The following is a 17,203-nucleotide window of genomic DNA, read 5'->3' as shown; positions in this document are numbered from 1 at the left end:
AGTATAAAGGAAGTAAGAGTATACTTAAGAGGGAAATCAGGAGGGCAAAAAAGGGACATGAGATACCTTTGGCAAATAGAATTAAGGAGAATCCAAAGGGTTTTTACAAATGTATTAAGGACAAAAGGGTAACTAGGAAGAGAAGAGGGCCCCTCAAAGATCAGCAAGGTGGCCTTTGTGTGGAGCCACAGAAAATGGGGGAAAATGAATATTTTGCATCAGTATTTACTGTGGAAAAGGATATGGAAGATATAAACTGTAGGGAAGTAGATGATGACATCTTGCAAAATGTCCAGATTACAAAGGAGGAAGTGCTGGATGTCTTGAAATGGTTAAAGGTGGATAAATCCCCAGGACCTGATCAGGTATACCCTAGAATTCTGTGGGACGCTGGAGAAGTGATTGCTGGGTCTCTTGCTGAGATATTTGTATCATCGATAGTCACAGGTGAGGTGCCAGAAGACTGGAGGTTGGCAAACGTGGTGCCACTGTTTAAGTAGGGCGGTAAAGACAAGCCAGGGAACTATAGACCGGTTAGCCTGACCTCAGTGGTGGGCAAGTTGTTGGAGGGAATCCTGAGGGGCAGGATGTACATTGATTTGGAAAGGCAAGGACTGATTAGGGAGAGTCAATATGGCTTTGTGCATGGGAAATCATGTCTTACAAACTTTTTTGAAGAACTAACAAAGAAGATTGATGAGGGCAGAGCAGTAGATGTGACCTATATGGACTTTAGTAAGGGGTTCGACAAGATTCCCCATGGGAGACTGATTAGCAAGGTTAGATCTCATGGAATATAAGGAGAACTAGCTATTTGGATACAGAACATGCTCAAAGGTAGAAGACAGAGGGTGGTGGTGGAAGGTTGTTTTTCAGACTGGAGGCCTGTGACCAGTGGAGTGCCACAAGAATCGGTGCTGGGTCCTCTACCTTTTGTCATTTACATAAATGATTTGGATGCGAGCATAAGAGGTACAATTAGTAAGTTTGCGGATGACACCAAAATTGGAGGTGTAGTGGACAGCGAAGAGGGTTACCTCAGATTACAACAGGATCTTGACCAGATGGGCCAATGGGCTGAGAAGTGGTAGATGGAGTTTAATTCAGATAAATGCGAGGTGCTGCATTTTGAGAAAGCAAATCTTAGCAGTACTTATATACTTAATGGTAAGGTCCTAGGGAGTGTTGCTGAACAAAGAGACCATGGAGTGCAGGTTCATAGCTCCTTGAAAGTGGAGTCGCAGGTTGATAGGATAGTGAAGAAGGCGTTTGGTATGTTTTCCTTTATTGGTCAGAGTATTGAGTACAGGAGTTGTGAGGTCATGTTGTGGCTGTACAGGACATTGATTAGGCCACTGTTGGAATATTGCATGCAATTCTGGTCTCCTTCCAATTGGAAAGATGTTGTGAAACTTGAAAGGGTTCAGAAAAGATTTACAAGGATGTTGCCAGGGTTGGAGGATCTGAGCTACAGGGAGAGGCTGAACAGGCTGGGGCTGTTTTCCCTGAAGCATCGGAGGCTGAGGGGTGACCTTATAGAGGTTTACAAAATTATGAGAGGCATGGATAGGATAAATAGGCAAAGTCTTTTCCCTGGGGTCAGAGAGTCCAGAACTAGAGGGCATAGGTTTAGGGTGAGAGGGGAAAGATATAAAAGAGACCTAAGGGGCAACCTTTTCACGCAGAGGGTAGTACGTGTATGGAATGAGCTGCCAGAGGACGTGGTGAAGGCTGGTACAATTGCAACTTTTAAGAGGCATTTGGATGGGTATATGAATAGGAAGGGTTTTGGAGGGATATGGGCCGGGTGCTGACAGGTGGGACTAGACTGGGTTGGGATATCTGGTTGGCATGGATGGGTTGGACCGAAGGGTCTGTTTCCATGCTGTACATCTTTATGACTCTATGACAAATCTTTTTTACACAGAGGGTGATTGGTGCCAGAAATACACTGTCAGAGGACGTGGTAGAAACAGGTATGATAGCAACATTTAAGAGGAATTTAGAAAGACATATAAACAGGCAGGTAATAGAAAGATATAGACCATGTGTAGCAGATGGGATTAGTTTAGAATGGCAACATGATCAGCTCAGATTCTGTGGGCTAATGGGCTGTTCCTGTGCTGTAATTTTCTATGTTCGATGTTGTCAATTCTATGTTTAACTTCTTTGCCATTTCCTTGTTCCCCAAGACTATCTTCCAGATTCATTTTCCAGGGATCTATGTACACTTTGACCTCTCTCTTCCTTTCTACATATTTAAAGAAACTTTTATTATCAATTTTTAGAGTTCTCACCAGTTTGCCCCCATAGCTTATTTTCTCTGTCTTTTTTAAATCATTTTCATCCTCCTGTGCCAGATTCTGAATTTATCCCAGTCTGCTGGGCTATCATTGAATTTAATCTATGCTTCCTCTGCATGAGTAGCCATGGTTGGTTTATTCCACTTTTAGAATTTTGTTTCCATACTGGGATGTGTTTTTATTAAGACTCATGAATTACCTCCTTAAATTTTTGCCACTATTTGTTCACTGTCATTCTTGCTAATCTATCCACCTAGTTCATTTTAGTTAACTCTCTTCCCATTTCATTTCAATTCCCTTGATTTAAGCTTAGCACAGTTGTTTCCAATCTAGGTTTCCCATTCTCAAACTGAATATTAATCACTTCCTAGTGGATCTTTTACTCGGAGGTCATTCATTAAACCTGTCTCATTGCTGATTATCACATTCAAGATAACTTGTTCCCTGGGTGGTTCCATGATGTATTGTTCTATGAAACTATCCCTCATGGACTCTATGACTTTTTTTATTATAGCTACCCTTTCCAATCCAATTGACATGAAGATTAAAATCACCCTTGACTATTGTTCCATGATTTTTACATGCCCCTATTATTTATTGATTTGTAACCTTTGTAACAGAGGGTCTACTGTTTAGGGGTCTGTACACTACCCCTATCAATGTCTTCTTTCCCTTGTGTTTTAGTACCTCCACTCAAATGGGCTCTACATTGTTGGAGCCTTGATAATCTCTCACAACTGTCCTCATTTAATTTCTTATTAACAGTGTTATCCCACCACTGTTTCCATCCCTCCTATCTCTTCAAAAGGTCAAATATCCATGAATGTTAGGCTCCCAAGTCTGGTCTTCTTGTAACCATGTTTCTGTAATGGCTATGAGATTGTATTCACGTAATTTGATTTGCACTGTCATTTTATCTACCTTATTCTGAATGTTTCAGGTAATCCAGTACAAAACCTTTATGTTTGTTCTATTATTGTGTTTCCCTACACTTTATGGTTCCTTGATGCAACATAGCATTCACACATTCTACCCCTTATTTTTATTTTCTGTTAACAATCAACCCCATCATTAACCTATAATTCTGCATTCTCCTTCGCGTTTGGCATTCTAATATTCCAAACACCCTCCCCGCCCCCTTCCCGACACACTGTTTTGTTTACAGCCCTATCTACAACTTTAAAGATATGATTTGCCTCAGGAAAAAAAATGAGGGGGGCATCTCATAGAAACCTACCAAATTCTAACAGGGCTCGACAGGGTACACACGGGAAGGATGTTCCCGATGACCAGGGAGTCCAGAATTGGGGATCGCTGGCTAAGGAGGTGGGGTAGGCTGTTTAGGACTGAGATGAGAGTAGTGAGCCTGTAGAATTCTCTGCCACAGGAAATAGAAATTGTTTTCAAGGAAGAGTTAGATATCGTTCTTAGGGCAAAGGGGATCCAGGAGTGTAGGGATAAAGCAGAAGCAGAGTATTCATTTGGATGATCAAGCATGATTGTATTGAAGAGCAGAGCAGGCTTGAGGGGCTGAAAGACTTCTTCCTGCCCCTATTTTCTGCATATCTATGTTTCTAAGTATTTTACTCTTAGACTTGGCATCAGGTTGACAGAGGAGAAAGTGAGGTCTGCAGATGCTGGAGATCAGAGCTGAAAATGTGTTGCTGGAAAAGCGCAGCAGGTCAGGCAGCATCCAAGGAACAGGAGAATCGACGTTTCGGGCATAAGCCCTTCTTCAGGAATGAGGAAAGTTTGTCCAGCAGGCTAAGATAAAAGGTAGGGAGGAGGGACTTGGGGGAGGGGCGTCGGATATGCGATAGGTGGAAGGAGGTCAAGGTGAGGGTGATAGGCCGGAGTGGGGTGGGGGCGGAGAGGTCAGGAAGAAGATTGCAGGTTAGGAAGGCGGTGCTGAATTCGATGGATTTGACTGAGACAAGGTGGGAGGAGGGGAAATGAGGAAACTGGTGAAATCCGAGTTCATCCCTTGTGGTTGGAGGGTTTCTAGGCGGAAGATGAGGCACTCTTCCTCCAACCGTCGTGTTGTTGTGGTCTGGCGATGGAGGAGTCCAAAGACCTGCATATCCTTGGTGGAGTGGGAGGGGGAGTTGAAGTGTTGAGCAACAGGGTGGTTGGGTTGGTTGGTCCGAGTGTCCCAGAGGTGTTCTCTGAAACGCTCCGCAAGTAGCCGGCCTGTCTCCCCAATATAGAGGGGGCCACATCGGGTGCAGAGGATGCAATAGATGATGTGTGTGGAGGTGCAGGTGAATTTGTGGCGGATATGGAAGTTTCCTTTAGGGCCTTGGAGGGAGGTGAGGGGGGAGGTGTGGGCGCAAGTCTTGCACCTCCTGCGGTTGCAGGGGAAGGTGCCGGGAGTGGAGGTTGGGTTGGTGGGGGATGTGGATCTGACGAGGGAGTCACGGAGGGAGTGGTCTTTACGGAATGCTGATAGGGGAGGGGAGGGAAATATATCCTTGATGGTGGGGTCTGTTTGGAGGTGGCGGAAATGACGGCGGATGATGCGCTGTACATGGAGATTGGTGGGGTGGTAGGTGAGGACCAGTGGGGTTCTGTCCTGGTGGCGGTTGGAGGGGCGGGGCTCAAGGGCGGAGGAGCGGGAAGTGGAAGAGATGCGGTGGAGGGCATCGTCGATCAGGTTGACACACCAGCATCACTTTCCAGAATCTCTCTGCCATGTGATCTCTTACACCACAACTGATATAGTTGACTAGAGATATTTGAGTATTAATCCTTTACTGTAAATAAATATTAAGGGTGAAAGAGAATATGAGTCTGTCTGTTTTTGCCCCATTCCCCTCACAGCCCTGTCACAGCATGTGGCTTACAGGACATGGCTAATTTCCAGGTCTTAATTTGGAGGTGCCGGTATTGGACTGGGGTGGACAGTTAAAAAAAAACACACAACACAAGGTTATAACACTGCTATTAAGACTAGTAAAACATTTTACTAGTCTTAAAGCAGTGTTGCTCAGGTGAATTCATCAGAAGGAAGTTTTGAACTGGAACTTTGCCTTTGCAGCACTAATTAGATACATCAGCCTCGAGATTTGGACTTCCGAGCCTGAAATTCAACATCATTCGATTGCAGTGAAATGCTAGAAAGATTATCATCTCACTTAAAGTAAACTTTCTTCATGTACCACATGCCTTTGATTAACTAGGATTATTATGTGTGAAGTACAGGGTTACCTTTTAAGGTAACTGTTCTGTATGACATTACAAAGACCACAATAGTTCAGTCAGCACAATAAATTTTAGAGTAAAGTTCATCTGTTGACAGTGACCACATCCTGGTGATTTCGCTGTTTAGAGAGACCTCAGATCGCATGAGAATGGACTGAAATGGGCTGAACCTGTGAGTTCCAAAACTTTGGAGGAGATTCTCTTCTAACTGACTCTGTCACACGGAAGTGGTAATAGGAGTGTGCGTGAGTCTGTTATCTGCCCGATGGGACAACAGAAAGTCTCTTCACTTTTTGCGACTGAGCCATGCGAGAATAATTCCGGAGAATAGGCAGCACTAGTTAAATGCTGAGAGTTAAGTGAACAAGATTTCATGTATTGGCAAAAAGTGTGGTGCTAGAAAAGTGCAGCCGGCCAGGCAGCATCCGAGGAGCACAGGAGAGTCAACGGTTCGAGCATAAACTTTTCATCAGGAATGCTGCCTGACCGGCTGTGCTTTTCCAGCACCACACTTTTTGACTCTGATCTCCAGCAGCTGCAGTCCTCACTTTCTCCAAGCTATCATTTATTGCATGTTAGCAGCTAGTTACAGATGACATTGATGTGATAACATTGGTACAGAGCCATGTCCGAAGATCAAATGACAGATCTCAGTTCTTTGAGATCCTGGCTATTCTACCCAGCACTCCAAGTAACATCATTATTGGGGCAATGCTTATAGCACTCTGTGGTATTAACTCTTCCAAACTCACACTCAACATCTTCCTGCAAGCTTTTTGTTCATAATTTTAATTCTTACTTTGTGTATATAATTACCTTTACCACTATCCTATGTCCCCACAAGTCTGTAACTTTACAAATTCGGGTAATCTGGAGGTTTCTCTATTCTCCTTGAACATATTCTCTTTGGACTAGGAGAGCTTGTAGCTTTCTGGGTGGAAGACCATTGACTTTCTTCTTCTTTCTGGCAGTCTGAAATCTGGAGGAGCCTTCCTTTATAAAGTTCTCCATTGGCTTTCAGGCCTATTCCACCATTCAGTCAAATCATGGCTGAAACAAACACAGAAATTGACAGAGAAACTCAACAGGTCTGGCAGCATCTGTGGAGAAAGACAGAGAGTTAACGTTTTGAGTCCCGTGACATTTCTTCAGAACTGACAGTAGTTAGTTAAAGGTAGCATAAATGTCACAGATACAGAGACAAAGGGATGGGTGATAAGGTCACAGAATCCTGACACTGTGGAAGTAGGCCATTCGGACTGTCAAGTCTACACCGACCCTCTGAAGAGCATCTCACCCAGACCCACTATATCCCTGTAATGCTGCATTTCCCATGGCTAATCCACCTAATCTGTACATCCCCAGACACTATGGGCATGTTAGTATGGCCAATCCACCGAACTTGCACATCTTTGGACTGTGGGAGAAAAACGGCATATCTGGAGGAAGCCCATGCAGATACAGGGAGAATGTGCAAACTCTGCACAGACAGTCGCCTCAGAGTGGAATTGAACCTGTGCTCCCAGTGTTAGGAGGCAGCAGTGCTAGCCACTGAGCCACCATGCCACCCCAGGCTGTGTGCAAAGGAAAGAAAAGCTGATAATAGGGACAATGAGTAGGTTAAATTGTGATGGCTGTGCTGAAAACAGCGTAAGTCATGACATGGCCAGGGGTGTGTGTGAGTAAAGGGCATAGAAGAAGCTGTTCAGGTTCTAAAATTATTGAACTCAGTGTTGAGTCCTGAGTCCTGAGCATACTAGTATCCACCTTTTATCTGTCAAACCATTGTTCTTTCTCTCTCTTTGGTCTCCATCTCCACTTAACCATTCACTCCTTTACTCCCCAAAAGCCTCCACCTTCAGAATAAATACCACCCTTTCTTAGCTACTATCAGCTCTGAAGAACGGTCACTGGTCTTAAAGCATTAGCTCTGTCTTCTCTTCACAGCTGCTGCCAGACCTGTTGAGTTTCTCCATCAACTTCTGTTTCTGTTTCAGCATTCACAGTTACTTGTTTTATTTAATGTTAATGGTTATAGAGTCATAGAGTCATAGAGATGTACAGCATGGAAACAGACCCTTCGGTCCAACCTGTCCATGCTGACCAGATATCCCAACCCAATCTAGTCCCACCTGCCAGCACCCGGCCCATATCCCTCCAAATCCCTTCCTATTCATATACCCATCCAAATGCCTCTTAAATGTTGCAATTGTACCAGCCTCCACCACATCCTTTGGCAACTCATTCCATACACGAACCACTCTCTGCGTGAAAAGGTTGCCCCTTAGGTCTCTTTTATATCTTTCCCCTCTCACCCTAAACCTATGTCCTCTAGCTCTGGACTCTCTGACCCCAGGGAAAAGACTTTGCCTATTTATTCTATCCATGCCCCTCATAATTTTGTAAACCTCTATAAGGTCACCCCTCAGCCTCCGATGCTCCAGGGAAAACAGCCCCAGCCTGTTCAGCCTCTCCCTGTAGCTCAGATCCTCCAACCCTGGCAACATCCTTGTAAATCTTTTCTGAACCCTTTCAAGTTTCACAACATCTTTCCGATTGGAAGGAGACCAGAATTGCACGCAATATTCCAACAGTGGCCTAACCAATGTCCTGTACAGCCGCAACATGACTTCCCAACTCCTCTACTCAATACTCTGAACAATAAAGGAAAGCATACCAAACACCTTCTTCACTATGCTATCTACCTGCGATTCCACTTTCAAGGACCTATGAACCTGCACTCCATGGTCTCTTTGTTCAGCAACACTCCCTAGGACCTTACCATTAAGTGTATAAGTCCTGTTAAGATTTGCTTTCTCAAAATGCAGCACCTCGCATTTATCTGAATTAAACTCCATCTGCTACTTCTCAGCCCATTGGCCCATCTGGTCAAGATCATGTTGTAATCTGAGGTAACCCTCTTCGCTGTCCACTACACCTCCAATTTTGGTGTCATCTGCAAACTTACTAACTGTACCTCTTATGCTCACATCCAAATCATTTATGTAAATGACAAAATGTAGAGAGCCCAGCACCGATCCTTGTGGCACTCCACTGGTCACAGGCCTCCAGTCTGAAAAACAACCCTCCACCACCACCCACTGTCTTCTATCTTTGAGCCAGTTCTGTATCCAAATGGATGGTTCTCCCTGTATTCAAAGAGATCTAACCTTGCTAATCAGTCTCCCATGGGGAACCTTGTTGAACGCCTTACTGAAGTCCATATAGTCACATCTACTGCTCTGCCCTCATCAATCTTCTTTATTGATCTGTTTGTGGTCTCAGCTCCACTTTCCTGTCGGCCCTGAAAACATTCTTGTCCATCAAAACTCTCTCTCACGCAGCCTTGAATAAATTTAAAGAGCCAACCTCTTCTCCCTTCTGCAGTAGAGAATTTCACACTCATAACGGCCCTCTGAGAGAAAATCTTTCTCTTCACGTCTATCTTAAAAGGGAGACCTCTTATTCATATCTATGTCCCTAATTTAATATCCTCCATAAATGGAACCATCCTTCTGGTAACCACCTTATCCAATCACCTCACAATCGTATGTGTTTCCATCAGATCACTTGTCATTCTGCTAAACTCTGGTGGATTAAGGTTTAATTTATTCAATCTTTCTTCACAAGATAAGCCCACAGGATTAGGCTTCAACAGCTTCAAAAACGATTGTACTTTTTTTTGTTTCAAAATACAGAGATCAAACTATACACAGTAACCCAAACATGGTCACACTGACACTCTGCAGAACTTCAGTGAAACTTTCTTCCATCTTTTCCATTTCCCTTTGCAATAAGTGGCAACATTCAATTTGCCTCCGAATGACTCACTGTATGTGTATAGTAACTTTGTGATTCATGCACCAGGTCACTCTGTACTCCTGAGTTCTCTAACCTCTCTCCATTAAATTAACACTATATAATGCTTTTCAATTCCTCCCGCCAAAAGTTCCCATTTCCCTACATTATCGACTCATAGAGTCATAGAGCTGTACAGAATGGAAGCAGACTCTTTGGTCCAACACATTCATGCTGACCGGATATTCTAAATTAATCTAGTCCCATTTGCCAGCACTTGGCGCATGTCCTTCTATATCTTTCCTGTTCATGTACCCATCCAGCTGCCTTTTAAATGTTGTAATTGTACTAGCCTCTACCATTTCCTCCAGCAGCTCGTTCCATATACGCACCACCCTCTGCATGAAAATGTTCCCCCTAGGTCCCTTATAAAACCTTTCCTCTCTTACCTTAAACCTATGCTCTCTAGTTTTGGCTCCCCTAACCTTGGAAAAAGACCCTGGCTATGCACACTCTCCATGCCCTCCATGATTTTATAAGTAAACCTCTGTAGAGTCACCACTCAGCCTCCAACGTTCTAGGGAAAATAGCCTCAGCCTATTCAGCCTCCCCCTACACCTCAAATCCTCCATCTTTCAAACCTCTGCCAAGTAATTGTTTGTCCCTATCCCTTTCTTGTTATCTTTCTATCTACTCTTAATAACTTAATAGATTCCCACTTTATTTTTGGTGTCATTGGTAAATTTAACCATCATACATTCTGCTGGTATTACTGTGATAGCTGAGGTCCCAGTACTCATCTTGACCAGAGATTCAAGAAGACCCCTTGACAGGTTCTGAAGGGCAAGGAGGGATGGGCAACAAATGCTGACTTTCCCACAATGTTCACATCAAAAAAAAAGAACAAAACTCCCTCTAGAATCAGACTTTCTGCAAGATTGCTGTACCATTTGTTATTCATTAACTAATAAACCCAATGGAACCAATAAGTATCCTGAGTGATACATTTTAATTATATTACAGACTGAAAAGGGTGTCCCAGTGAAGAAATTCTCATGTCTCACCGATCTAATGTTAAACTATCAACAACCCTTTCAAGGGCTGGTCACACCGCTGCAATATCCAGTGGAGAGAGAAAATGAAAAAGAGATGATGGATGATTTTTCAGGTAATTTTTAATAAACTTGACTGATGTTTGGGTCTAGTTTGATTTGTCAGCACGAGTGCTGTTGATGCTGTCGATGCGATATTTGACTTGTATTGCAGTCAGCCCTGTATCAGAAACTCACAGATTTAATACAAGCAAGATACAAAGTAATATTCCTTCAGTATGATTCAATGAAACTCCCATTCTTGGCACTGGTATCGGATAAATTAGTCACAGGATAAAGTCAGCAGACTTTTCATAGGATATGCATGAGATTGGGCACCAATCAGCTGCTGAGAAAATGCAACTTAGTGAAACACTAGGTATAGCACACAGTTTTGGTCTTATTGCTGATCTCCATAATTTGAACTTGCCTGTAAGTGCAAAATAAAACAGCTGCAAGCTCTGCAAATACTAAATACATAACAAATTTTATGAAATAGTAATTGTGGGCTCTATGTTTCCAATTGGACTGGAGATGTGGAATGCACCGGTTGACACACAAGGGCATGTTGTAGGATTGCTCAAGACCTGAGGGACAGGGCACACATGTTCTTAGACTGGGTACTAGCAGTCTGACTGGTCTCGGATCAGAGTGCAAAAATTCTTGAGGGCATTTACTCTCTCTAGTGAAAGAATTTGCAATATCAATGCTGCCAACATATTGGTAAGTCCTGAGAAAGTGTTCCAGAAAATCTCAGATGAGTTTCAGCGATCCTCCATATAACCACAACAGCAAGGGAAGATGGAATAAGGAATGACACTTGACTAATGCTAGAAATAAAGGCCTGTTTACTCCATCAACTGTCCATTGTTAAGAAGGAAGTCAATTCAAACATATAGCCAACAAAATGCCATGTAGCCTCTTTAATGAACAAAAACAGGCATTCAAGTGAGTCAACCCATTCATCAGCATTAGGTAATCATTTCTAGCACAACCTTTAACTGATATACCAGTTTCGTCTCTATGTTACGTGCAGGCTGATCTGATCTTTAACTCAGAACTTCAGCTTTTTAAAGATTTACTCAACCAGCATTGTTATCACACACCTCTGGATCTTCAACCCAAGCCTCCAGGTCTAGAGGTAGGGATATTACCTCTGCACCACCAGGCCCCCACACAACTCCGGAATTGTCAGCTCACATGATCTTTACCATCTGCACACACAACTGTTTAGTAGAACAGACTATTTAGTAGAACAGCAGTTGTTACAAATCTGATGGAAGAAATGCATTAAGAATTAAGTCCCATTACTCCATGAGCCACACAATAATGTAAATGCTTGGTTCATTCACTAAAATGGCTGAATTGTTTCACTTTATTCCTATCCTCCAGAATAAAAAAGACTTCACAACATTTCTTTGATAAACTTAAGAATAACTGGCTTATTGTAAACAAAGCTTATTCTTTAAACAATTGGCAAACCATTAACAACTAAACTATCATCTGAAGTTAAACAATATTCCCTAATTCCAAACAATCAGATTCACATGACAAACAAGATATATGGTACTGCAGAGATGGTATAGCTTTTTATAAAAAAGGCACAAAAGGGGGAAAAAAGATCCTGTGGGTCAATGATCAAACTCAAATGATAAAATTGGATCATTTTTCACTGTTTCTTGACTTTCCTGCTGAGGAGGTTGAAATGCTGACCATTGTAGAGTGAGAGAAAGTCTTTAGATCAGCTTTCAGTTCAGGTGAAAGGTCAGTTGGACTTAGGCCTATGAACAGAAATAACAGTTCAGCTTTCAGAATTTATCACACCTTCAGATGCTGATATTTGGAACTTTCTCAACTTCTCAGAAATATTTCAGTGAGAGAGAATTCTGCTGCTTATGCTGCTTTTGGACTTTTCTGACTTTTTCCTGGGGTGAGAGAGATTTGCTAACTCCAAACTTTAGAGGCCTTTTACTTTTACTGACACAACCAGGTGCCCTGGAAAGACAGAAAACAATCCACAGTAGTATTGCTTGGCAACTTTTAATACATAAGCCCTGTCTATTCCAATTGCGTTTGTCCAGCAACAAAGGCAATGAAGACCAATTCTTACTTCGCAAAACCTTTGCTTGTCTCCTTTGCAAAGTTACTTAAATTTTCAGTAATGATCAATTTCAAGAAAGCCCTTCAAAACATCCCTTCAAAACCTTAGAAACCCGTTTTTAAAATCTGAAACACCTGAGCAGTTCCATATTCCAGTAGTTCATGGGCCTCATCTCTAAATATGAATTCTCAAGCAGGAGAATTCCTGTTCACTCATTGGCTTATAGCCATTTTAATTTTCATGTTGGTCAGATGCCAAGTAATTCCCTTGAGAGAAACACTTCTGATATCTGAAACGTGCAACCACTATATAGCTCGAGATTGATACTTTGAAATTTCTGAAGATGAATTTGCAAATTATTTTTAAAGAATTGGTTTTTAGAACTGTGAGATAGGTAGTGGGTAAGTATACAATGGAAATATAAGACAGTTACATTTAAAATTGTTTATTTTTCTTGTAAAATAAATTCAATTGATAGTTTAGCTTCGTGTGCGCTAAAAGGCAAATAAATATGTCATTGATAGTCAGTGAAAGTTTCATCGTCTCTGTTGCTGAAATAACTTTGCAACTCCAGATTTATTAATTGAATTCACCTTCCATCAATGGGCATAATGGAGTATGAACCCATGCCCCAAGCCATTAGCCTGAGCCCCTAGAAATGTTGAATGTCTAGTAACATTACCACTGTGCCCTGTCTCCTCCATTACATGTAACAGTCTCAGAAGTTATACAGATGTCTTCTTATTTATAGATGGTGAGGATGAGAAACCAGCCTTGCCTCCTCGTCCATTGAGTACCTCCATCACTTCACCAGAGGCAAAAAACACCTTAAGTCAACAGCTACAGGAACGTTTACAGGAGGGGTCTTTAAAAAGGTAATGCTGTGAGATATGGGTGTTTAAATATCCACGTACTAACTGGAACAGACAGGGAGCAAATAAAGAAAAAGGGGAGGATGTACTTGGAATGTATAATGGACAATGTGACATTTGTATGTTTATAAGGGCAGGTGTGTAGTTAAATTTGGTTATGAGTAACAAAATAAGTCAGATATTGAGTTATGTGTGTGGATATTTCAGCAAAGTAATGATTACAGGACATTAATGTTTGCACGATGATAAAATATCAGTGACAAAAGGAGCAACAAACATACAATACTTGCATTTATATGGTGTCTTTAATATGGAACCACAAGAGCATGATCAAATAAGATGTAATACCAGGCCATATCAAAAAAAATTAGGGCAGATTGCCATAAACTTTGATCAAGTCACAGAATTATTACAGTGCAGAAGGAGGCCATTTGGCCCATCGTGCCTGTATCAGCTCTATTATCTAGATTCAATCTTCTCTGTTCCCTGTATCTCTGAACATCAGTGCACTGCTGTTTGAATGCCTCAATTGAAACTGCCTGCAACATATTGTAAGATAGTGCATTTCATAACTATCAACATAGTTAGTAGAAGAAGATTTTTTGCACATTGCCTCTGCTTCGTTTGCACATCACTTTAAATCTATGCCGTCTCCTTCCTGTTCGCTTACAAGCTGAAACAGTTACACCCTATCTATTTTGTCCAGCTTCATAGGTTTTAAGGAGCATCTTAATAGAGGAAATGAGGTAGAGAATCAGTGAAGTTCAGGAAAGGAATTCCAGAGTATAGAGTGTGGTAGCTGAAGTCAGGACTATGAATGAAAGAGTGGTTATAATTAAGGATGTAAGAGTTTGGGCAGAGCAGATATCGCAAAGGACTGAAGGACTACAGGAGTTTACAAGAATAGGGAGTAGGGAGGCCATGGAGTGATTTGAAAACAAAGATGAATATTTTAAAATTGAGATATCGCTTAAACACGAGCCAGTGTGTGTCAGCAAGCACACTGGGAATGGGATTTGGTGTGGAGAAGAACGTTTGGATAACCTTCAGTTTAGAGAGAATATTGAGTTTGGTCCGTGGAGTTGAATTGGTTGACGGGAAATGCATTTTCACTGGTGTACATGGACTTTAAGATAACCTTTGAAAATGTATCTCACAGACACGACTGAAGAAAATTAGGTACTAAGGAGATTAAAGAAAAGATAAAATCATCATCGTCCAGCTCTCTCATTGGAGTGAGAAGACTGGTGGTGGTTTAACTTGAAGGTCACCACACCTCAGGTAAATGGACAGATTGAGAAGGAACATTTTTCCTGGTAACCTCAACTTCTATAGGAATTGAATTCATGCTGTTGGTATGACTTTGCAAGCCAGCCATCAGCCAACTGAGCTAACCAACCTCCAGCTAAGGCAATAGAAGGGAGATGCCAGAGGAAATAGTGATAACTTTTATCACCAACAATTATAAGTGACAAAGAACTGGCAGCCTGTTTTACATTCCACTAATTTTCTTTTCAGCTTTAATAGTTCAAGCCAGTGAGATGATGCACTAAATGCTACAGCCAAGAAACTGAAGGAACGGGAGGAATATAATATTAAGCATGGTGGCAGAGTTAACTTTTCAAGAAGATCTGGAATTGAAGACAAAAGCGTTAATTCAGAGACAATCTAAGGTGGGAGGGAAGACAGGGAAGAATGCAGGTCTGGAAGCAAGATTTAATATTAACAAGACAGTTTGCACAATTTGATGTTGACGATGACAGATTGGGCACCAGCAATAAGCATACTGGAGAAAGTATTAATTATTGACTATTCATGAGATGCTGCATTGTTGGCTAACCCAATATTAGTTACCCCATGAAGCTGCCTTCTTAAACTGTTATAGTCTTTAATGTGTAGGCACACACAATGCTGTTAGCCAGAGTGTTCCAAGATGTTGACCTCTGCTAACAGTGAAGGACTTGTGACATATTCCAAGTCAAGTTAGTATGTGATTTCGAAGGGAAATTGCAGGTAGTGTGCTCTCATGCATTTGCTGCCCATGTCCTTTGAGGTGCTAGAGGTTGCAGATTTACCAAGGAAGAAGATGCAACCCCATCCATGGTGAAACAGAAGAAAATTCAGTTGCTAGATGTTCTTCAAATTTAGATGGAGGAGGTGTTGGGTGTGTTGTTTATACTTTAGGTTGACAAGACACCAGGACCAGATGAGATGAATCCAAGAAGACTGAGAGCAGTAAGAGTCAAAATTGCTGAGCCAATGACAAGAATTTTTCCATCATCTTTAGACTCAGTGATGATGGCAGAAGACTGGAGAATTGTAACCATTATGAACTTGATCAAAAAGGCTGTGAGCATAAGCCACTGTAGACCAGTTGGTCCAAATTCAGAAATTGAGAAACAATAATTCAGGACAAAATTAATAGTTGAGCAAAAGAAGGTTAATTAAGGAGAGGCAGCATGCATTTTTTTTCATAGAAAATCAGGTTTGACTAACTTGCTGAAGCTTTTTGAAGATGGATTGGAAAGGATTGATTATGGCAATGCTGTTAAGGTAGTCTACATGGACTTTCAGAAGACATTTGATGCAGTACTGCATCATGACTAACAGACTTATGAGCAAAGTTAGAGCTCGTTGAATAAAAGAGATTTTAGCAACAAGGATACATAATCGGCCAAGTGAAAATAAACAGAGAGAAATGGTAATGGCTATTTTCTTGGGTTTGGAGAAGGTTTGCAATGGAGTTCTCTATGGATCTGTGTTTGGACTCCTGATTTTTTAAATATATATTAATGATCTAGATCTTGGTGTAAGGGCACAATTTCAAAATTTGCAACGGATAAAGACATTTGGAAATATTATAAGCCATGAGGTGGACAGTTTGCAATTTCAAAAGGATTAAGACAAGTTGGTGGAGTCTATAGAAAGGTTTCAGGTGAAGTTCAATATGGAGACCAGAGAGATGATTGATCTTGAACGTGAGAAACAATGTACAATAAGTGGTACAACTGAAAAGGAAGTGCAGGAGTAGACGGCCCTGGGTATATATGAGCAGAAAGTTATTAAGGCTGGTGGCACAGATTGAAAGAGCAGTTAATAAAAGATACAATATTCAAGGCTTTGTTCTTCAGGACAGTGTACAACAAAAAGGAAGTTATGATCAACTTGTATAAGACACTAGTTAGGCCTCAGCTGAAACATTATGAACAGTTCTGGGCACTGCACTTTGGAAACATGTGAAGGAATTGGAGAGTGTGCAGAAGAGGTTTCTGAGAATGGCTCCAAGCTTGAGGAATTTCAGTAATGAAGATAGATTGGAGAAGTTGGGACTACTCTGGAGAACAGATGGCTGCCATTAATAAAGAAGCAGAATTGATATGAAGAAAATGTTTTTCACAGAATGGTTTGTTAGGGTCTGGAATGGTTTTCCATGCAGTGTGGAGAAGGCAGTAAGTTGATGTTTTCACAGGGGCATTCAGACAATTATTTAGGAAGGAATCTGTTCTTATGAAGAGTCACTGGACTAGAAAAGTTAACTCTGCTTTTCTCCCACAGGTGCTGCCAGACCTGCTGAGTTTCGCCAGCAATTTTGATTTTTGTTTCAGATCTCCAGCATCTGCAGTTCTTTGTTTTATTTGGGAAGGAAAATATTCAGGGTTACAGAAAAAAGCAGGAGAATGGCAGTTAATGAGATGTTCATTTGAAGAGTCAGTGCAGATATGATGGGTTTCCTTCTGCACTGTAAGAATTGCGTAATTTTGTGAAATGTGCATGAGTTGTTTTGGTATCTGAGGACACACAAATAGAGCTGAAAATTGTGCATTCATCACCACTTCT

At 41.6% G+C, this 17,203-nt stretch overlaps 1 protein-coding gene across 1 annotated transcript in view; it reads left to right on the top strand.

The window, feature by feature from the left end:
• LOC122557387 (phosphatidylinositol 3,4,5-trisphosphate 5-phosphatase 2A-like) overlaps nt 1–17,203 on the top strand; it is a 146,816-nt gene that overhangs the window by 73,796 nt on the left and 55,817 nt on the right. The window contains exons 4-5 of the mRNA XM_043705046.2: nt 10,326–10,470; nt 13,246–13,369. Of these exons, the coding sequence (XP_043560981.2) occupies nt 10,326–10,470; nt 13,246–13,369 (269 nt within the window). The remainder of the gene's footprint in view (nt 1–10,325; nt 10,471–13,245; nt 13,370–17,203) is intronic.

This window comes from Chiloscyllium plagiosum, unplaced genomic scaffold (assembly GCF_037043375.1).
Source record: "Chiloscyllium plagiosum isolate Xiang-an unplaced genomic scaffold, Cpla_swu_hap1 HiC_scaffold_11, whole genome shotgun sequence".
NCBI classification, from domain to species: domain Eukaryota; kingdom Metazoa; phylum Chordata; class Chondrichthyes; order Orectolobiformes; family Hemiscylliidae; genus Chiloscyllium; species Chiloscyllium plagiosum.
Note: the sequence above shows the minus strand (reverse complement) of the source record. Positions and strands in the feature narration are given on the sequence as shown.